Source organism: Nuphar pumila, chromosome 4, assembly GCF_984573655.1.
Source record: "Nuphar pumila chromosome 4, dmNupPumi1.hap1.1, whole genome shotgun sequence".
In the NCBI taxonomy this organism is placed as follows: Eukaryota; Viridiplantae; Streptophyta; class Magnoliopsida; order Nymphaeales; family Nymphaeaceae; genus Nuphar; species Nuphar pumila.
The window spans coordinates 134,792,674-134,815,865 of NC_143252.1; the positions used below are offsets into that span (position 1 = coordinate 134,792,674).

At 37.0% G+C, this 23,192-nt stretch overlaps 1 protein-coding gene across 2 annotated transcripts in view; it reads right to left on the reverse strand.

Moving 5' to 3' along the window:
* Positions 1-2,456: 2,456 nt before the first annotated feature.
* Positions 2,457-23,192, reverse strand: part of LOC149841158 (protein decapping 5-like) — a 33,021-nt gene continuing 12,285 nt past the window's right edge. The window contains exons 5-8 of one of the 2 annotated variants that reach the window (XM_090003625.1): positions 16,064-16,138; positions 3,232-3,429; positions 3,028-3,138; positions 2,457-2,924 (exon numbers count right to left, since the gene is read on the reverse strand). In XM_090003625.1, coding sequence (XP_089859751.1) covers positions 2,775-2,924; positions 3,028-3,138; positions 3,232-3,429; positions 16,064-16,138 — 534 coding nt within the window. In that variant the 3' untranslated portion in view covers positions 2,457-2,774. Of the gene's footprint in view, positions 2,925-3,027; positions 3,139-3,225; positions 3,430-16,063; positions 16,139-23,192 lie in introns of both variants that reach the window. The other variant, XM_090003624.1, reaches the window with a different exon arrangement.

Genomic DNA, 23,192 nt, shown 5'->3' on the forward strand with positions numbered 1-23,192 from the left:
CGAGTGATGCTTTTGGTGTGCAAGATTGTACAAAATGTGACCATCAGGCTGGGCTGCCCATCGGGCTTCAGGTACCTGGTCTAATCGGGTCGGGATTGGGTTGCACTTTGCAGCCTAAGCTCGAATAAAGTTGGGCTGGACCCATGTGCAAAATGCACAGGGCCCGACAAGCCCCACCCATTAACTGGGTCGGGCTTAAAGGGCCCGTCCTAACCTGAGCCCAATTATAACTGAGTTGGGCCGGGCTCGGGCCTCAATATGGGTGCCTGATGTCCACCTCTACTCCCGAGGGTTGGTATCTGATGATTCCTGATTCACAGTCAAGACTATAGGGAGGAGCTCTGAACAGCAGGTATATTCGCCCTGGAGCCAAAATCAGAACTCTCCACATCTTTCCTTGAGAGAGAGAGAGAGAGGTCATGTACTTCATGGAAAAAGTTCCATATCGAAAATAAGTTTCAGGCATGTAGATTTCTATGAAAGTGATTAAGAAAAAAGTTTTAAGGTGAACTAGAAATGTGTTTCAGAGTGGTAACTAGCTAAATAGTGGATCCTCTGGAATTTAGTAGACATTTGCAATTTGTGATGACAGCATATACAGAGATTTTTTGCCGACTGGCTTTAAGGAACTGCAAATGATATAGCATGAGGTGAAAATAGGTCATCCTCATTGACTAGGATGATAAAAATGGATCAAGGAAAGAATTGCATCGTCTTAACCGACGGGTCTCGCTTTGAATCCCATCTTCCCAAATGGGTCTATCCCCTAGCTTGTCTATCTAGAAAGAGGAAGAAGCAAACCTAGCAATGCGGTTTTTTCGTGTGGTCATTTCTTCAGTGTCCATGATTCAAGTTCCCTTGAATCCATGCATTAAGAACCACAAGTTCGAGGATACCGTGTTCATAAAATTACCTTTCATTCCTCCTCCCCCAACAACCCATGCTGTCTTGTGACGTTTCTTGCCGCTGCCATGATCAAAGCCCTCAATACGATAACGAGGTCTACAATTCTTGCAGCACATTCTATCCTCCAGCGATGACTTGATAAGGAGAAATTTGGGGACTCGTGTTGGGTCCACTCCCAAAGCATTTCCTCGTTTTCTATGCCCTTTCTCATCTTTAAGTGCCTAGGTATCCACTGTAAACCTTTTCTGATTTGAACCTCGCCGTTAATGTTAAGACTATGCCATCTGTCAGTACTGCTAAACGGAAGGATCTTATATATATATATATATATATATATATATATATATATATATATATATATATATATATATATAGTTGAGTGGTAAGTAAATGGTCGCTTTTAAACATGACCAAAACAAACTCGCGCGGAGCGTCCATCGCACGCGTGATGGATGCTCTGCGCTTGTTTCTGCCAAACAAGAGCTTTAGCGGCGGCAAAAGTCGCCACTAAAGGTCCAATACCTTTAGCGGCAACAAAAATCGCCGCTAAAGGTCTTCTTCGGCAGAATCGCGATGAACACTCTACGCGAGTTCGTTTTGGTCATGTTTGAAAGTGATCATGCACCTACAACTTTTCATGTATATATATATATATATATATATATTCTTTTGATGATAAGAAACATTTGACAAAGCAAGGAAAACCCCAGGTGGGGATCCACAACCACCCTGTCTTACGTGGCCTAAGCTACCCGTGCGCCCGATGGTATAGTTAAATTCGTTTATATCATTTGCTAGCTTTTTGGCAACACCTGTTTGTGTGGTCTTTTTGTTTTTTAATCCAATATTCATATCGTACCAAAACTTTACCATTATAAAACTGCTACACAAAAAACAACCATCTGGTTGCTGATTCGAATAATAAAAGGAGATGCAGAAACATCCAACATAATCGAACCTAGCTCTAGAACTCAAGCAACTTTAAAGATCTAACAAACAAGCACTAAAGCAACATGTCATGATGTCGCAGACTCGCGCCAACCTCGCATGGCCTACAAAACAAGACTATCTTCAAACATCACGAAGTTCCAATTTGACGTTAGCAAACCTCAGATCGGCCAGTCCATGATACATATGATCAACTAAAAACCACAAGCTCATTGAAGAAAAACCCTTCCCCTAAGTAAGGCCAGTTGACCAACAAGGGCTCAGCTTGTCCTGTAGGAGCAGCTAGTGCACGTCACCTTGTGTTGTTGGGACGCTGCAAGTTCAAATCCCAATAGTATCGTTGTATAACTGGTAGGGGTCTGCCTAACCCCAGCTTGCCTTAAAAAAAAAGTGAGGCCAGTTGAAGTCGTCCATCAAGTGGCTCCAATTGTCTCCAAATATAATGCCATTTCCCCCAATGAAAGAAACAACGAAAATGAATTCCAGAAGAGAAAAATACAACACGGGTTCGAAATTATGCCTGCAAATAGCTAACCCTTCAGCTGCAGATCATTTTGATTTTATGTACATGGATCTATGCGTCAAACAAACAAGACAGATTGGAAACTCCATTTTCATCATTTGACAGTTATCTATTTAACTCGAGAACATCTTCAATAATCTTAATATCTGCAAATGTTCAGACACTGGAACTGGAAGAAATTGACGCAAGGAACACAATAGAACTTATAGCCAACCTAACTGTTCAAATAACTGTAGAAACTAGATCAGATAAGCTTATTTTCCAGACACTATGGAAACAGGATGCGCTTATTCTTTTCTGAGTAGCAGGGAAGCAGGCAGTCAAAATAATTGCTTGGCGGAACAGAAGACATCAGCAGCAAAACCACAATGCCCATCTCCCATTGTCACAATGACATCTATTGACCACGGGTGGACACCATGTGCCCACGACCTCTCCCTCTATAGCCATATTCTCTTCCTCCATAGTATGAACCCCTGAAGTTCCCACGATGACCAGCTCCACGGCCACCACGGCCTCCTCTGTGCCTAGAGAAATCGCCAAAAGTCTGCAAATCGGAATGTTGGAAGGAGATAAATAACAATCTCCAACAGAGTATTGGGGAAAAAAAACATATACAAGAACATAATGAAAACCAAACTAAGAGATACTTCAGAGTCTTTCTTCATTTGCTCAGAGAATTTAGTTCTGCCATTTCGAGGTCCTTGATCCAGTGCATTGCAAGAAAGTGAATCAAAAAAGTCATCCTTGACATAAACAGGCTGCAGAAAGAATCGTACATAAAATCAGAAGCAAGAAATCAACATCAGTGCACCGGCAAATGTAGCAAGTATATTAATGATAGCCACCTTAACCTCAATCCTTGAATGTTGGGCATCATCTTCTTTATCCTCAAGATCATCATCATCAGCATTATCTTCCACTAGATCTACGGCCTTGTCCTTTTGTGCTTGAGTTTTACCAAGATGACCCCATACCTCATCCTTTTTGAACCTTTCATTCATTGCCATGAAATCAAAGTCTTCTGTAAATTGGGTCACAGTACGTGCAGCCTACAAGAATCAAAGAATTGTCTTACTGAGTCTGAACAGGCAATCAATGTTATTAACAACATTCTGCTAATGCATGTTCTGACTATCAGGAAAGACAAAATGGTAAAGCTCAAATATATCATTCGTACTAAATAAAGAATCTGCAATGCCTTTGAATAGATAACAGCGACTGAGTTCAGCAGAAATTCCACCATTCTTTTAGAAGTAATGAAGCCAATACTATATATTTCTAAATATAAGTTCCAGAAGCAGAAGTTATCCGACCATTTAATGACTCAATCATATACAGGCAAAAACCAAGCCCATCCCTTGTTATAAGAAATGATTGCCACTGCCAAAACTCATGCTGACAAATTTGAGCATATGCACCATGACAAAAATTTGCAAACGCAAATAATATAGCTTCTTGGATATAAAAGCCATCAAACCAAGTGTAGGATATAAATGCTAAGATCAAGTGTAGGATATAAAAGCCACCAAACCATTCAACCAAATCCAGTCATAAAGAAAGCCAGCATCCCCAAAAGAAATGATTGATGCATCAAAAGTCGTGCTGACAAATTGAGCATATGAACCATGATATCAAAGTCGCAGACACAAATGGTATGCCCTGCTGTGACATTCTTATTTAGCTTAGAGAAACAATTCCACGTTTCCAATTGGAGAAACAGTAATCAAGAAACTATTAAAAGCAATCAAGTTAACAATATGCAGATTCTTCTGTTAAATATATATATATATATATATATATATATATATTTCTGTTTTATCCAAAATACTCGATAAGGGTATTTTGGTCTTTTCACAATGTAATATAAGTTGTGTACAACCTATGTCACAAGGGTGCGAGTGCGACACGGATGCGGCGCAATTCCAAAAAATTTGGACACGGGGACTCGGCTATATATATATATATATATATATATATATATATATATATATATATATATATATATAAATTCTTAACAACACAAACTTACCAAAATATAACAAGCTTGTGAGTGTGATAAACAACAAAACTTATCATAAATCTGCCTCATCATTTGAATTAAAGGGAATAACAAGATCGAGGTAGTCCATGTTGAGAGTATGCAAATTATGTTCTCCCTCCAAGTCAAAATCTTCTGGATTTACATCTCAATTCTTGGATGGTCCACAACTGCATCAAAAAATGACTATATTAGTATCTAACTTAAAACTTTGAATACAAATATTTAAATACAAACTTTGAATACAAAGAAAAAAAAGTACCTATACTCTTCTTTGGTGCAACGAAAAATTAATCGTAGATTTGAGTGAACATAAACCAAATCCTCTGCTCTTTTACTAGTAAGTTTGTTTCTTTTAATGTTGTGAATTTGAGCATATGTACTTCAATTTCTTTCACAACAAGATGATGTAGCAGGTTGGGATAACAACTTCATTGCAAGATGTTGCAAATTTGGTGTCTCTGATCCATATGTTGTCCACCAATTAAGGGGATCTTCCCCGTCCCTTGCCACGAGTGCTGGTAAAGAATCAAATATCCCAATAGAAAACTTGCCAAACTCACTACTTACAACCTTAAACATGTGAGGATAATTAAAAAGTCTTCCCAAACATATCATTTTATTTCTTGGTATCTCAGGATCTTCATTTGGAGAAACACGACCAACACTTGCTGGGAACTATTTTTTGCATAGTATTTTGGATTGAGAGAGTGTGTCATGCAATACAAAGCAAATGTGTATTGCTTTTATCCCATATTCTCACTAAAACTGAATGTACATGATTGTAAAATTCTGAATCATCAAGTGCAATATCTTTCTTCTCATGTTAAAAAATGATACTTTAAACTTTTTCAATCATATTGTCCCACATTTCATAAATTTTATGAAGCATGGGTACATCTCTGTCAACTTCTCTCAACATTTCCCAAATAGGCTCTGTAAATTCAACAAAATATGTAATTTTATCCCACCAACAATCATCACAGATGCATTTTTTGATAGCTTGAGCCTTGACATCATCTTCAGTACGATAAAAATCCCAATCTTGATCAGCCACCATCATCATCAATGCATTCTTGAGTTGCTTAATTTTTTTCATCATAACAATGAGAGAAGCAAAATGAGTTTCAACAACTTTCAGTAACTTGAGATCAGAATGCCTATTAAATATAAAAAAAGCATGATGATGGTTTACAACAAAATTTTTAATATTTCGAACATCATGTTCTATTTCCTTAATCCATAAACACATTTCACGTGCATGTGTATCATCTTTTGATGGATTGCATATACTCTTAAGTGCCAAATTTAAACTGTGTGCTGCACAAGGAGTCCAAAAAATATGTGAATATGTATCTTCACTTACCAAGTTCATTCCTGCACGACTGCAAACTTGAGCATTGTCAGTAATGATTTGCACCACACTTTCTTCACCCACTTCTTTTATCACTTCGACAAATAATCTCTTTAACTATTCAGCATCTTTATACTCTCCAGATGCATCAACAGTCTTCAAAAAGATTAACCTATTAAGTGAGTAAGCAATGAAGTTTATCAGTGGTCGCCTTTGTATATCAGTCCACCCATCAGAAACAATCGACACTCCATGTCGTTTCCATGCAAATTTTTGGGTCTCTAACAAGTCTTCAATTCTATTTTTTCCCTCTGCAAGAATGACTGTTCTTAGTTTTTCTGAACTAGGAGGCACATAACCACTCAAATTACAATTAGCCAAAGATGTAATCATATCTTTCCAGTATGGACTTCTAGCTACATTAAAAGGAATTGAGCTTGAGTAAAAGAATCGACTAATCTTTTTATCAATTTCTGCTCTTGCCATGTTTTTGAATGACGCTTGTACTGTTTTATTGCTTTCCATCTTTCTTTTCTTTAAAAGCTCTTCTTATATATCACTAGCAATAGGAAAAGACAAATTAATCGAATCGCTTCTCATCTCTGCAATTTTCTTCTTTTCAGCTTCCTCTTGTTCTTTTTTTAATTGCTTTAACATGTCTTTGTCAACCCCAGAACATGCCCTAATTTCTTGACCACGAATATGCAAAAGATGTGCTTTCACACGCGTATAAGAACATGTAAAAACAGTCTTACATAGATTACAATGAAACTGCACATTCCCACCACCACCACTACTAGCTTTTACCCCTTTTATCACAAGCCTCAAAAGTGATTGAGAAACTTCTAATTCAGGGTTAGAACTTGAACCAAATGTATTAACACTACCGCTAGAAGTCGCCATTATATCTGAAAAGTGAAAACTGAAAAGAAAATAAGTAAATAAAATAAAGTTAATAAACACTTCAAAATAATAGTAATAGGAGCTCCAGGTTCGTTCCCCCTGTGCAAATCAGGTTCAAACCAGGCCCTCCTCTGCAAACCAGGTTCGAGATAGGGGGCCTACCCCTTATCTGACGCAAAAAGGAGGGGCAGGGCAAGCCCCTGCTGAACCTTATCAGTGGCAGGGGCTTCACCCTTGCCAAAAAGCTAAAGGCAGCAGGGGAAAAGAGGAGGGGTTGAGCCCCTCCTTATTTCCCTTTTGTTCGGTAGGGGTAAGAAGGAGTGGGGGAAGGAGGGGGCCTGGCTGACAGGCCTTGCCTTGCCACGCCGGACAGAAGGGAAACGAGGAGGAGCCGAGCCCCTCTTGGGGCAAGGCTCAGCCTGTCAGCTGAGCCCCCTCCTTCCCCCACTCCTACTTCTTACCCCTGCGATAAAAGGGAAACAAGGAGGGGCTGAGCCCCTCCTCTGTGAATCGGAGGCACAGGGAGGGACCGAGCCCCTCTTCTGCGAGCAGAGGGTGGAGGGGGGGGGGGGCTGCCTGACATAAGCGAAACGAGGAGGGGCCAAGCCCCAATAGGAGGCACAGAGAGGGGTCGAGCCCCTCTTCTGCGAGCAGAGGGTGCAAGGAGGGAGGCTGCGAGCAGAGGGTGAAGGAGGGTCGACATACCTGTTGAGTGTTGACGGAGGGGGAGACGGTGGCTGACACCTATGCGTACCGTCGCCAGAGTCTGGATCGCCGACGTGGGTATAGGAGAAAGCTACAGGGGCCGAGGGGGAGAGGAAAAATCGAGAGGATAAGCCCCTCCCCCTATCGATAAACCCCTTTTAGGGTTCGTCTGCATATGAAATTTGGATCTGGGTCAAGTCCGGACCCGACCCGGATCCAAAATGTATTTTAAAACTCAAAACAGACATTTTTGGACTCGGTCAAAGTTGACCGAGTCCAAAATGTGGACGGACTCGGCCTCGACTCGTTGACCGAGTCCGACTCGACGTTGATCGAGTTCGGGCCGAGTCTGAAGCCGCACCCGTGTCGGGGTGTGTCGACTCGGGTGCGACACCTCCTTAGCCGAGTCTGTGTGACTTAGTATACAACTTATTTATTTTTTTTTTATTTTCTTAATTTTGAGTTTCTTCTTTTTATTTTCCCCATTAATGGGACCATTGGGGCCTCCACTTGTATAGACGTTGGGGCTCCCCAATGTCTATCTATTGGGAGCCCCGGGGTTTTCTCCCCTCATTCATGTAAAGGTTCTCACACATTCTCTTAATAAAATTATCTCCTTTGCCTTTTGCATTACCCCATTGTGGGTTTATGTATTTGCACTTTATGTGCTTGTAATTTCCCCTTAGTGGGTTTGTGTATTTGCATTTTATGTGCTTATGATTTCTTGTCCATTATTAGACCTTTAAGTGTTATCACCTATGTCACATAGGTGCGGGTGTGGGTGCGGGTACGGATGCGGATGTGGCACTTTAAAAAAGCTTGGGTGCAAGGGTACGTGAAGGATATATATATATATATATATATATATATATATATATATATATATATATATAATATAGATAAAAATGGACTTGATTAGGGTTAATTGAATCTACTTTGGGATAGAAATGGACCTCAGTGGGGTTGACTTCACTTAACATAAAGGAAGTTGTGTCCAAGTGTCGCACCCGCCTGGGTGCAGGTGCGACGCCGGTGCGGTGCCCTGTTAGAAGAGTCTGTCTGACATAGGTTATCACCTGTTATGTGTATTTCCGCCTATTTCCTAACATGGTATCCGAGTCCTGTTGTAATCAAGCTGTTTTTTGGTGCATCGGGAAGCGTATCATTCAAAATTTAAAAAGGTGGTGAAGTATTCGTTACCTTTCCTTTCTCTTATCCTTGGATTTACTCGATATGAATTTTACAATTCTTAAGAATTCCTTGTGTTATTTAGCTCATGCATTACGCATGAGAAAAACATATATTTTCTTTATCATTATGTGTGTATATATATATTCTTTATATTATTTTTTCTTAAATTAAAATAAAAACAAAATGTATGCTTTGAAAATTTTAAAATGGTATTTTAATTATCGTTGAACTTATTTTTCTTATCTTTTTTGCTCATCATAAGAAAACTAGATATATGTATTATGTTTGAATCTTGAAAAATTTCAAAACTCGCCTATATATATATATTATTAACCTTAGATGGTTCGTCAATCATGTTCGTATCTTAAAATAATTTGATAATAATGTTGTATTTCACAAAGTATAATCTTACTTAACTTGTGTGTATAACAATAATAATGACTTTAGGTGTTTTGAACTTATGATTATGTTGTTGACCGCACGCCTTGCATGTAATTTAAATATTGTATTGCATCCATGATGGACATGCATGTTCATGTTTAAAACCCTTGACTTATTGTATATTTAAAATATAAAATTTTATATAATGACTTTAGTACTTTAAATTTATCACTTGCATATATGCTTATGTCCTTTGTATGGGATATGTGTTAAAATGTAAAACTATACATATATATATATATATATAATATTATATTATATATATATATATATATACAATTTTCATTTCTTTCTTTTCTGTAATTTTTTTCCATTATTTTTATTTTTTGTCTTTATTTGAACTAGAATGATGATTGCTAGTCAAGTCCTGTCCAGACTTGACTAGCAATAGAGCTGTTGGACGGACACATTCCAACAGCTCTAAATAGAGTTGTTGTACTGTGTCCAACAATGCTATTGAGTCCTCTTTCAGCTGTGTATATAAAGGGGTGCAACCCCTCTTGTATATTATTTCAATGCTTCTTAAGCAATTGGTTTTTCATATCAATAAAGAATATATTTTTTTTATTTTGTTTCCAGTTATACCCTTTTTAAGGGTTATGCTTTAGTGTCATTCTTGAAACTTGCCCTTGTGAATCTAAGCTCGTGTTTCTAAGATCCCCATTTCATTTCATGGTATCAGAGCCGCGAAAGTACTAAATCTTGAGGAAAAGCTGTCTCGGTTTCCGTGCCTGTTTGCAAAAATGTTCGCCACTTGAAGAGAAGTGTTTTATCACTTCGTTGGGGAAGATTTCACATCTTTTTGTATTGTTTTTTTCTTCTTTCTTTTTTATTTTCCTTCTTGTTTGATAGGTTTAACTCAGTAATGTTGAAAAATGGTTTTTCTTCTTGCTTTACTGACACTGCTTTGTTTGTTAGAAAATTCAATGCAGGGATTGTGATTTTTTTGTTGTATGTGGATGATATGCTCATCACTGAAAGTGATTCTAATGGGGTTAAGAGTATAAAATCAATTTTAAAAGATAAATTTGAAATGTCTGACTTGGGTTTTCTAACTTATTTTTGGGGAATTGAAGTATCATACTCTCATAGAGGGTATTTCTTATCTCAAACTAAGCCTGCTTCTGAGATCATTGACAGGTCAGGTATTATAGATGAAAAGGTTTGTGAAACTCTTGCCATAGTGGGAACTAAAATGAAGGTTGATGATGGTGTTCCTCTTTCGGATCCTACTCCCTACTGACAACTTGTAGGATCATTGATGTATTTGACTATTACCAAACCAGATATCGCTTATGCAGTGCATACTGCAAGTCAGTTTCATCATGCACTAACATCCGTCCATATGAGTGTTATCTTACGAGTCGTAAGATACATTAAGGGTACTCTAAACAAGAGAGTTTTTCTATCATCTTCGTTTGATTTAAAATTAATTGCTTATACTGACTCTGATTGGGGAGGTGACCCAAATAATCGTCACTAAACCACTAGTTTTTGTGTGTTCTTAGGAGATTCGCTAATTTCATAGAGATGCAAGAAGCAACAAAAAGTGTCTCTATCATCGACTGAAGCCGAATATCGTGTCATGACAACTACTACCATGAAAATTGTATGGATTCATCAGTTGCTGGAAGATATGAGGATCACAATCGAAGAACCTACCAAGCTATGCTGTGACAACAAAAATGCAATTTATATTGCTAAGAATCACACTTTTCATGAGCGGACCAAACACATAGAGATGGATTGTCACTATGTTCGTGAGGCATACCTCAAAGGAGTCATTGACCTTCCATATGTCACGTCAGAATATCAGTTGACGGATTTTTTCACCAAAGTTTTGTGTGCTCCACGCTTCAACTTCCTTCTTAGCAAACTCTCGGTCATACTGCTCTAAGTTTGAGGGGGGGTGTTAAATTATGTAATCTAATCATGCAATGTAATATATATATTTTATATATATAAGGTAATACATATATATATATTAATATATATGTATCTACTTATTATATATATAAAATATATATTTCTAACTGTTTAGCCATAGGGGTAGTTTAGTCTTTTTACAACATATTCTTTTTAGAATATGTTTTTGTAATTTCCTTTTTTTTTTTTTGCCTTTTGTAAAAGGTGGAAAGCACCTTGGAGGGGCCCACCATCTGGTCGTTGGACACCTTCCAACGGTCACATTTGTGACCGTTGGAAGGGGCTCCAACGGCTAGAGGTGAAGACTCTCCAAGGACTCCACCTCCTCTATTTAAAGGGGCTCTCCCCTTGTGTATTTTTCAACCTTTTGGGATTATAGCCCAAGCTCCTTTTCAATCTTATGACTCTTAGGTATGCTTTTGCGCATTTGTGAGTTTGTGTTGTGCTTTTGGTGCACAAGTGTTTCCAAGTGTTCTTGTTATGCGTATGTGTACGCATTTGTTTCCAAGAATATTGTAATATTGCTATTAGTATCTTGTTGAAGATACTTTTACAGTTTGTTGGGGTGAGTTGTGTGCACCTCGTTTTATATCATTTTAGATTGTAAACTTGTAGTTTGACTCTAACTGATAGTTATGTGATATCTGATTGTGAGTGTGTTGTATCACTCATTTGTTCTTTGGCCATTGACTTTATTATGAATACTTTTAATTATGTGTATTTGTGATGACTATCTATTTTTTGAAACCAAGATGTTTCGAAATGTGGTTAAAATTGATATTGATTGCATTAGTGTGTTTCTATTACAAGCCTTCTTACCTCGGTTGTCTTTTTCTTTTTTATGCATCTTATCTAAGTGTCATTATATGTATACAAGATATGTTTATTCACACCTTTGTGTGTGATTTTTAGCCCATTGTTGGCTTTGTACTCTTGTTTTAATCGATGATACACTTGTTTTTATGTGTCATTATATGTAGACAAGAGATGTTTATTCACATCTTCGTGTGTAATTTTTAGCCCATTGTTGGCTTTGTACTCTTTCTCTAGTCGCTGATACACTTGATTTTGAGTATCATTATATCTAGACAAGAGATATTTATTTACACCTTCGTGTATGATTTTTTGCCTTTCGTTGGCATTATGCTCCTGTTCTAGTCATTGATACACTTGTTTCAAGCGTCATTATATGTAGACAATAGGTGTTTTTACACACCTTTGTGTGTGTCTTTAGCTCTTTAGTGGCATGTTGTTTATGCTTTTGGTCTAGCTGCTGATACACTTGATATTTGAAGTTTGGAAGACTATGAGGTGATTGCTTGTGATGGTTAAACCAATGTTCTAATTTAAAAAATTCATTCAAATGTTTGAGAATTTTTTACTCTACTCAAAAAATTGTCTAAACCCATCTTCTCTTTCACGAGAAATGATTGTTAAAATAATTTCATGCATCTTGCATTGTATTATTGAAGTTTGCTCTTGATATTTGTGAGAATGTAATTTTTCGCAAATTAGTGTTTATTTGCAAATACCATTTTTCTTTATTATATAAGATTTTTAAAAATCGCGCTTTGAAATTTCTAAACTTTTACTACTTGTTTCTTCCAACACTTGTGTATTGTTACGCTAGGGACGATTTGTTCATAACTAAAGCAACTAGATTTGTTATATTAAATTCATGTTTATTATATGCATTTTATTGATAAAATTAGTTATCTTTTTATTGTTGTTTCATGTGAATTAAAAATGCTTTAATTACATGATGCATATATGTGTTGACATAATTGTATGCATGAAGTTAATTAGCTCTTTCTAAATCTTTTGTAATGCTTAATCACTCTCAATAAAGATTTTTTTTTATGCCTTTGTGCATGTTTGCTCCTTTGTGAGCAATTTCTTGTGCCTTTGTGCACATATCTTTCTTTGAGAATATAGTGAGTTTATCAAATTGTTTTTTAGCTTGATCATCTTAATGATATCTTCACATGGTGCTTGATTGAAATGCGTAGAATGATTTTTATGCATCATTGTTTTATCTCCATGATCAATGTTATAGTTTTTTGAAAAATGAGATGATTCAATATATTTTGTTTGAAATATTCTATTCTTGTTTTCAAATTATATTCGGCAAAGATATTTTTCTTGTATACTTGGAGCTCTTTGGTTTGTTTCATAGGTTCTTAAAGATGAGATGGAAGAATACCTTTGATACATCATGGAAATAGTCAATGAAGGTGCTTGGGGATGATCACCATTAAAGACAGTTGAAGGTTGACATTTGCAAAATTCCCTGATATGCTATAAAAATGACGATTTCCATTGAAGACTTGGAATCCTTACTTTTGCATTTTCAAATTTTCCGTCCTCCCTACGTAAAGTTTGAAGGAGCGTGTTATATATATACATATATATATATATATACGTATTTTTTTGTTTTATCCAAAATACCTGATAAGAGTATTTTGGTCTTTTCACAATGTAATATAAGTTGTATACAACTTATTTAGGTTTTTTTATTTTCTTAATTTTTAATTTCTTCTTTTTATTTTCCCCTTTATTGGGACCATTGGGGCCCCCCACTTGCATAGACGTTGGGGTCCTGACCGTGGGGGGCTCCCCAACCTCTATCTATTGGGAGCCCCAATGACCCCTCTTACTCTATCTTTCATTATGTATATAAAGGGGTTTTCTCCCCTCATTCATGTAGAGGTTCTCACACATTCTCTTAATAAAATTATTTATTTTGCCTTTTGGCATTACCCCATTGTGGGTTTATGTATTTGCACTTTATGTGTTTGTAATTTTCCCTTTGTGTATTTGCACTTTATGTGCTTGTGATTTCTTATCCATTATTGAACCTTCAAGTATTATCACTTGTTATTTGTATTTCCGCCTATTTCCTAACATCTTCGTACTCGTACTGTATGACTAATCACTACATACAAAGTACTCTTTCCAGTAAATCTACATTTCTCTTGTATTGAATAGGCACAAATATATTATCGAGCATAGAAAAATTAATAACTGATAATGTAATTGGCAAGAGATATTTATGATTTAGAATCAGAGATTTTCATGTATCTTTTCTGTAAAAAGCAAAACTTCTTTTCTACTAATGCCTTAGAATGAAATTTTCAACGCTTACTCTTATCATCTTTAATTCAGCAAAGAGAATACCGTTCTTGTATACAGTAAAACTGCATTTATTCTGAAGAAATTTATTACGAAAAAAGGAACTTAGAAACCAAGTGTTGCAGTACAGTACCATTTTAAATTCAACCATCAATCCCGTGCTTATATCGCACAATCATTTCTAAACAGAATAATTGTACATATGGAACAGAAATTTCATAAAAGACAGCTAGAAAAATATAGATGCCATAATATCCAAAGCAAAATGAACTAAAAAAGGAAAAAATGTAATGTTTTGTCTCTACTTCGACATCCTATTCAAAGGAACTTCCAATACACTATAATGCTCACGTCCTTTTGCATTTGAGAGTGAAACATTATTTGGTGTACTGTCCATTTCCGAGAACCAAATGCCATGTTAATGGTTACTGAATTAGATCAAAACTTCAGATATTCAATCCAGCCTCAATGCATAATTTCTATAACCGTGAAAAAAGAGCATTTTAATCTTTTAAAAGTTTCTGACATATCTTCATCGTTTTTCCTTTGCTCTTAAGTAAATCCACTTTCCTTAGAGGTTCCCTTTTCTGTTCTTCCAGTTTAATGTGTCCTCAAAATCTCAGGCCTAAACTATCATTTATAAATTATAATAGTCCAACTTCAATGTTAAAGAAAGAAGAAACAAATTATAATGGTTCATTGTGTCAGCAACCTTTGGTTGGATACTTGTAAAAACAGAAAACTAGATGCTCAATGAGACGCATTGCATTTTTTTTTGTTCCTTACTATTGATTCTTTAATTATCAAGTTATATAGAACATGTCTGTTCTTCATTTTCCCATTTTTAATGAAATAAAACAGTTTTTAACTGCATCTGTTAAACAATTCAAATTTGAAATTGTTCTATTTTTCTTGCAAACTAGTCTATGTTAATTAAAAGTACCAGACTACCAATTGTAGTCACATATCTCCAAAACAAACTTCACACCAAAAAAACAAATATCAAAACTTATTGTTGAGTTTTAACAGAAAAACTTTATCCATGACACTCCAAACTATGCACAAAAGGACAAACACAGTAACACAAGTTTAGCGATATGGTCATGTTTCCAACCATTTGATTATAAGACTTCCACATTTCTCGAGATTTCTACAATGAAGAACCTATCGGTCACATTTGCAATAGGACAATGCACTTTTTTCAAAGGTTTGCTTCACGCAATGCTCAATGGGAAAAAGTTCGCCAATCACTTCTTTTTTTAGGAGGAAAAACAAAAAATGCCTCTTTCTAAGGACACCTCATATGGCCGTTGGACCACTTGTAAGGGTATGCTTCGCATGAAGCCCAAATGTACACACATATTATCAACTGTTTTGGGGCTTTGCCCCAAGTAAAATAGTTAATTTTGGGCTGTAGAGGAGGAGCGGTCAGATAAGCTGAACAAGATAGCCCAAGCCTACTAAAAAATGCATAGTGATGAAAATAGCTAACCAAATTCACATGACGTAGCAGAAATGAAATGCCTAAAGGTTCGCATATTGTTCTAAAATTATATATGTACACTGGTAGTTATCCACAGCAAATTTTAGTACAAGCAATCTTGCATCCAAGAACAGCTTATATGTATCACTTTACTATATCAACACTTACGCTGGAGTTCACATGCAAATTCTCAGCTTTCAAAGTAACCATTCCATACTTCAAGCGTGGTTGTACAGCAGCAATCAAAATAAATAGTACATGATGATAAGTATGAATGTGAACAAAATTAATAAAAAAGTATAATTGCAGAAAGCACAATTCCTCTGACAAACCTAAAACACAAAGCCTTGCAATCTTTAAGAGAGAACCATGATATGACAAAGATAAATGAAGCAGCAATACAGTACCCTAAGCTTTAGTTGTTTTCAGGAATCTCTTGTGTGCACATGCCAAAGTTTTAGAAAAAGAAAATTAATCAAAAGCTCAATGGTGGAACCGGAGAAGCATTACCCCACGTCCCTCATGTCCTCTTCCTCTTTCACGCCCTCTATTGTTAACAGGAGAAACTCGAAGAGCTCCATTTATCTGAAAAATAGAATCCATCCTTTGTTAAAATCATTGTATCTAAATTTATTCAACTTATAATAATTGTACACAACAATATTATGCAATAAGCTATGTCACACAGACACTTCACTTAGCATGTGCATCCTGCATCGACACGATACGACACTCGGACACTTCATGGGCACAGTCAAACCAGTTTCACACGGTCAACATTGTGTCATTGACTTTATCTATTTTCTTTTATAACCGTATTTACTTATTTCATGTTCACTTGCATTCTTTTTCTTTCAAAATTTGTCATCAATTACATTACATTACATTCTATGTCACAAGGACTCCGCAAAGCAGGTGCCGCATCCGCGTCGACGCGACGCGACACGGGTGCGGCACCGGGTGCGATCAAAACGACCCTGGGTGCGGTCAACGCACCCAGGGTCGTTTTTGTCCACATTTCGGCCGTTAAAAAAAAAACCGATGAAAAGGAGTGATTAGGGCAATTTTTTTTTTGCCCAAATCACTCCTCTCCCACGCAGCCCTCTCCTCCCGACGCCCCAACGCCACCTCCGAAGCTCCTCCTCTCCCTCGTCGCAGGTACGTCTCTCTCGCTCTCTGCTTGTGTCGGCAGGGGAGGGGCCGAGCCCCCCCCCCCCCCCCTGCGCCCTCTCTTTCTCTTGTTGGGTCGGCAGGGGAGGGGCCGAGCCCCCCCTGCTCCCTCTGATTTCGGCAGGAGAGGGGCTATTTTTTATCTCAAACTAAACTTGCTTGTGAGGTTATTGACAGATCAGGAATCATAGATGACAAGGTATGCGAAACTCTTAAAATAGTGGGTTCAAAGATGAAAATTGACGATGGGTTTCTTCTAAAAGATCTGTTAAAATACACATGTAATCGATATATATATATATATATATATATATATATATATATATATATATATATATATATATATATATATATATATATAAGTATATTCACCCATACCCGATAAGGGGTATTTCTGTAAAATCGCCCAATAGGGGCAGTATAGTCTTTTTCCTTTATTTTTTACTTTTTCTTTTCTTTTTCCTTTTTCTCTTTTTCTTATTTTTTCTTTTTCTTTTTTGTGCATTAAATGCACTTTCATTGGGGGCCCCAACAAAGAGTCGTTGGGCCCCCAACGACACCTTGTTGGGTCTCCCAATGGTGCCTTTCCCTCTCTCTTCTCTAAACACTCTCTCACTCCTCTCTTGCCTATAAATAAGTGGGGTCTCCCCCTTTGTAATGTGCGGCTTCTTCAAGCCCTTTAGTGCATTTATAAGATTTTATGCTTTCTAGCCATTATTGGCTTTTGTGTATGTCCTCTTTTGGACTTGTTCTTTGATTTCTATGTGTGAATGTCCATTGTAGGACATATATTTCTTTTCCGCATATTTCATTACATGGTATCAGAACCTTGGTTGTGCTCTTGATTCATATTGCTAGTTGTCTTGTTCTATCTCTCTTTGCTTGTCCTCCATTGTTGATTATATAATGGAAGGAGAACAAAAGATTGATCTCTCCTTCAAGCTCAATGGTACTAACTACATGATGTGGGCCGCCGCCATGGAGAACAACCTTAAAGGTAAAAAGCTTTGGGGATACGTTATGGGCACCATTAGGGAACCTCAACTTCAACTTACAAAAATTGATGGTGATCAAGAAAAAGCTCTAGAAGAAAATGCTCGCATGAAGGCTATTGAAGATCACCAATCCAAGGTAGAAGATTGGGAAAGTAAGCATGCAAAAATTCTTGCATGGTTCATGAACAACGTGGAGCTAAAGATTTGTGCCAACATTGCTAAATTCCGCCTAGCAAATGAAGCATGGTTCTTTATGAAAGGTATGTATACCCAAAAAGACCTTGCTCGTCAATTCTTTATCCAAGAGAAAATCCGTACCATTAAGCAAGGTGAAATGAGTGTAAGAGATTACTATAGCACTCTTGGCCCTTTGTGGGATGAGCCATCCCTTCTTGAACCCAAATGGGTATCAAGTGAAGATGTGGAAATGCGAAGAGAACAAATGGAGAAAGAACACTTTTTCCAATTTTTACATGGGCTTAGGCCCGAATATGAACAAGTGAGGTCCTCCCTCCTTCATAGATCCAAACCACTTCCTTTGGAAGATGCCATAGCCGAAATATGCCAAGAAGAAACACGTCTTGGCATGATTAAAGGAGGAGATGAAGTTCTTGCCGTATCTAAACCCGGCAATCATATGAAAGCCTACAAGCCTCCACACTTTGGGAGGCAAAATAACTATAATGGCAATTATAGGAAAGCCATTTGCCATCATTGTCAAGAACCGGGTCATATAAGACCTAATTGTCCAAAGATAAATGAACCTCCAAAAGGTAAAGTTGCTATTATTGAAGAAATCCCGCAAAAGAAGGAGGAGCCAATGAAAGGGAAAGAATCCTTCTCCCTTGCTCAACTATCCGAAGCACTTCAAATTCTACTCAAGTCACCATCAACTTCGGGAGCCGCCATTGCCTCTTCTTCTCCTCCAGGTACGCCTTCTTGGATTCTTGACTCTAGAGCATCTTTTCATATGACCCCAAATGAAAATGAACTATCCAATGTATGTAGCAACTCCAAAAATTCTTTTGTTTCCACCGCCGATGGTACCTCTTTACAAGTTAAAAGTTTTGGAACCTTAGATTTTTCAAAAGATTTTTTTGTGCCAAATGTAAGAGTAGTACCTCAACTTAATTTAAATCTTTTATCTGTCTCTCAAATATGTGATCATGGATGTGAAATCTCCTTCTCAACCAAAGATTGCTCTATACAGGATCTCCAGTCCGGGAAGCGGATCTCAAGAAGATGTAACTCCCCACGTAGAGGAGGTTTCTATTGATTTAGAGGATATTCCTCTTAGTAATGTTGAAAATGGAAGTAATGATGTTGAAAATAGGTCAATTCAAACCTATGCTAGGCGAGGTCAAGAAACTCCCATTAGTGCGTTAGAAAAATATTCTCAAAGTTCCAACATAGAGGAAACCTCTTTAAGGAGATCTAGCCGGATCTCCAATCCACCAAATAGGTTTGTTTCCTATGAGTCCCTAACACCTAAATATAGGGCATGCCAAATTGCATTACACTCTTATCATGAACCATCACACTATAATGAAGCCAAAAACATTCCTCAATGGGTTGAAGCCATGAAACTAGAACTTAGTGCCCTGGAAAAGGCTAAAACTTGGGAAATAACTTCATTACCCACTGGAAAGAAGTCTATTGGATGTAGATGGGTCTTCAAAATTAAAACTAAAAGTGATGGGTCATTAGAACGCTATAAAGCTAGGTTGGTAGCCAAAGGATATGCTCAAGAGTACGGAATAGACTATGAAGAAACCTTCGCTCCCGTAGCTAGAATGACTAGTGTTAGGACTCTTATTGCGGTTGCATCCGTTAAAAAATGACCTATCTATCAATTGGATGTTAAGAATGCATTTCTTAATGGCGAATTAAGTGAAGAGGTCTATATGGATCCTCCACCAGGAGTATCTATTGGTGAAAACAAAATTCTTAAACTAAACAATGCACTATATGGGTTAAAACAAGCTCCGAAAGCTTGGCATGACAGATTTAGCAGTGTAATGACTAGTTTGAATTTTCGTTCATGTTATACTGACACTGCGTTGTTTGTGAAAAGTGCAGGATCTTCAGTAGTGATTTTACTACTATATGTTGATAATATGATCATCACTGGAAGTGATGAACAAGGAATCCATGATATTAAGAAAATTTTAAAAGAAAATTTTGATATGTCTGACCTTGGTTTCTTAAGATATTTTTTAGGTATTGAAGTAGCCTACTCTCCCCGAGGGTATATTCTCTCTCAGATGAAACTTGCTGCTGACATTTGTTCCAAATCTGGAATTTCCGATGATAAGAAGGCAGACATCCCTGAGGTCATCAATGCAAAGTTAAGGTTGGAAGATGGAACACTTCTCGAGAATCCTACTCCCTACCGTCAACTTGTTGGGGCTCTGACATACTTATCCATCACTCGGCCAGACATAGCTCATGCAGTTCACTCAGTCAGTCAGTTTCAACATGCACCTACATCTGTGCACATGAGTGCAGTCTTAAGAATAGTCAGATACATTAAAAACACCATAACTAAGGGAGTTTTTCTTTCCTCTTCATCATCTCTTGATTTAATTGCTTATACTGATGCTGATTGGGGAGGAAATCCTAATGATAGAGTCTCAACTACAGGTTTTTGTGTTTTCTTAGGTAACTCTATGATCTCTTGGAGATGCAAGAAGCAACAAAATGTGTCATTATCCTCAACTGAAGCGGAATATCGTGCAATGGCCACTACAACCATGGAGCTTGTATGGCTTAGGAGTCTCCTCAAGGATATGGGCGTAATCATCTCTAATCCTTCGAAGATGTGTTGTGATAACAAAAGCGCCATTTACATTGCAAGCAATCACACTTTCCATGAGCGAACTAAACACATAGAGATGGGCTGCCACTATGTTCGAGATGAATACTTAAAAGGAACCATAACACTGCCCTACGTCACATCCGAGTACCAGTTGGTGGATTTCTTCACTAAAGCTCTTGCTGCTCCTCGTTTTATGTTTCTTCTCAACAAGCTTTCGGTTGTATCCTCATAAAGCTTGAGGGGGGGTGTTAAAATACACATGTAATCGATATATTTATATATATATATCTATAAATATATATATATAAGTATATTCACCCATACCCGATAAGGGGTATTTCTGTAAAATCGCCCAATAGGGGCAGTATAGTCTTTTTCCTTTATTTTTTACTTTTTCTTTTCTTTTTCCTTTTTCTCTTTTTCTTTTTTGTGCATTAAATGCACTTTCATTGGGGGCCCCAACAAAGAGTCGTTGGGCCCCCAACGGTCACAATTGTGACCGTTGGGAGCCCAACGACACCTTGTTGGGTCTCCCAATGGTGCCTTTCCCTCTCTCTTCTCTAAACCCTCTCTCACTCCTCTCTTGCCTATAAATAAGTGGGGTCTCCCCCTTTGTAATGTGTGGCTTCTTCAAGCCCTTTAGTGCATTTATAAGATTTTATGCTTTCTAGCCATTATTGGCTTTTGTGTATGTCCTCTTTTAGACTTGTTCTTTGATTTCTATGTGTGAATGTCCATTGTAGGACATATATTTCTTTTCCGCATATTTCATTACAAGATCTCACCCCTTACAGGCAACCGATTGGATCATTAACATATCTCAACATTACCAGACCTGATATCTCTCATGTAGTACATGTTGCTAGTCAGTTTCAACATGCCCCTACTACAGTTCATATGAGTGTCATTCTCCAAATTATCAGATACATCAAGGGAACTATAAACAAGGGGGTATTTCTATCTTCTTCCTCTGAATTAAACTTAATTGCTTATAGTGACTCTGGTTGGGGAGGTGACCCAAATAACCGTCATTCCACCACTAGTTTTTGCATCTTTTTAGGAGAATCCTTAGTTTCTTGGAGATGCAAGAAACAACAAAAAGTGTCTCTCTCATCCACCAAAGTTGAGTTATAAAGTCATGGAAACCATTACCATGAAAATTGTTTGGATTTGAAGATTGCTGGAAGATATGAATATACAAGTTCAAGGGCCCACAAAACTATGTTGTGATAATAAAAGTGCAATCTATATTGTCAAAAATCACACATTTCATGAGCACAAGAAGCATATTGAGATGGATTGTCATTATGTTCGTGAAGAATATCTAAGAAAAGTCATAGATCTTCTTTATGTAACATCCGAATATTAACTGGCAGACTTCTTCACCAAGGCACTGTCTTTTTACATATTCTTTTTTGAAAATATGTTTGTAATTTTGTTTATTTTTTGTGTATTTTTATTTTATTTTTTCCTTTTTTAATTCTTTGTTTAGCCATGAGGGGGGCCACAACATATAAGTTGGGGCTCCCTCCAACGGTTATATTTATAACAGTTGGAGAGGCTCCAACGTATATGTTGGAGCCCCCCCATGACTCCCACATTGTATAAATAGGGGTTATCCCCTTTTAGTTTCTTCATGCTTTTTTTAAGCCTTTTGGTGTTCATTCAATAAAGAGGTTATTTATTTTTTATGCCTTTGTGCATATATATATCCGTGAGAGTTCTCCTTGTGCCTTTGTGCACACTTCTTATTTTCAAGTATTGTGTTTTATTACACATACTTTCTTTATAGAGATTTTCACACCTACCTCATGTGTTCAATTCTAAATTAAAGCAGCAAGAAATGAAGACTCAAAATTGAAAAGGAGGGGGTCACATAACCATGCTTGCCATCTTCTCAAAGTTGCATGGCATATGGAGAACCAAAGTATTAATGATAAGAAAGGAGGAGAACTAAATATACATTTTTACCATATTTATATTTTGTTGGTTTCATTTTTAATATTAACTTCTAAAACTAGATTTATTAAATGTCTCAACCCAGACGGTTCAGGCCAAGTTGACTGGTTTAAGGTGAGTTTCAGGCTGAATTGAAGATGGACTTCAGGCCAAAAAAAATGAGTTACTCTTGTTAAGATAAATGTATTTTTTGTACATATTCTTTGTATATATACAATATATATGTATATATATTTATATATATATGTATGTACATATACGTGTATATATATATATGTATATATAATTAACATTTAGTCAACTAAAGTTGACTTTGACTAGGCATTGGGAGCTAGTCCAACGGCTAGTCATTTCAGCCGTTGGAACCAGTCCAAAGGCTAGAGAGTCCTCCCTCTTATCTCTTTACTCTCTTTCTCTCATTCTTCATCTACTTCTATAAATAAAAAGTGGTGTGTGCATGTGTAGTTGAGAGTGATGGATAGTTTAGGTGTGTGTATGAGTGTATTTTGTAGTGAGGTTGAATGTATTTTTTACTTATTAATGAAATTATTTATTCTCAAACTCTTGTATTCTACTTTTGTTTTTTTGTCTTGTTCATATCCAAGATATGGCATTTGGATTTCATTTGCCTAATAAGATTAATCTTTTTGGAGTATCTTTGGTTTTGCACCATTTTGTGACAACTCTCAATTCATCA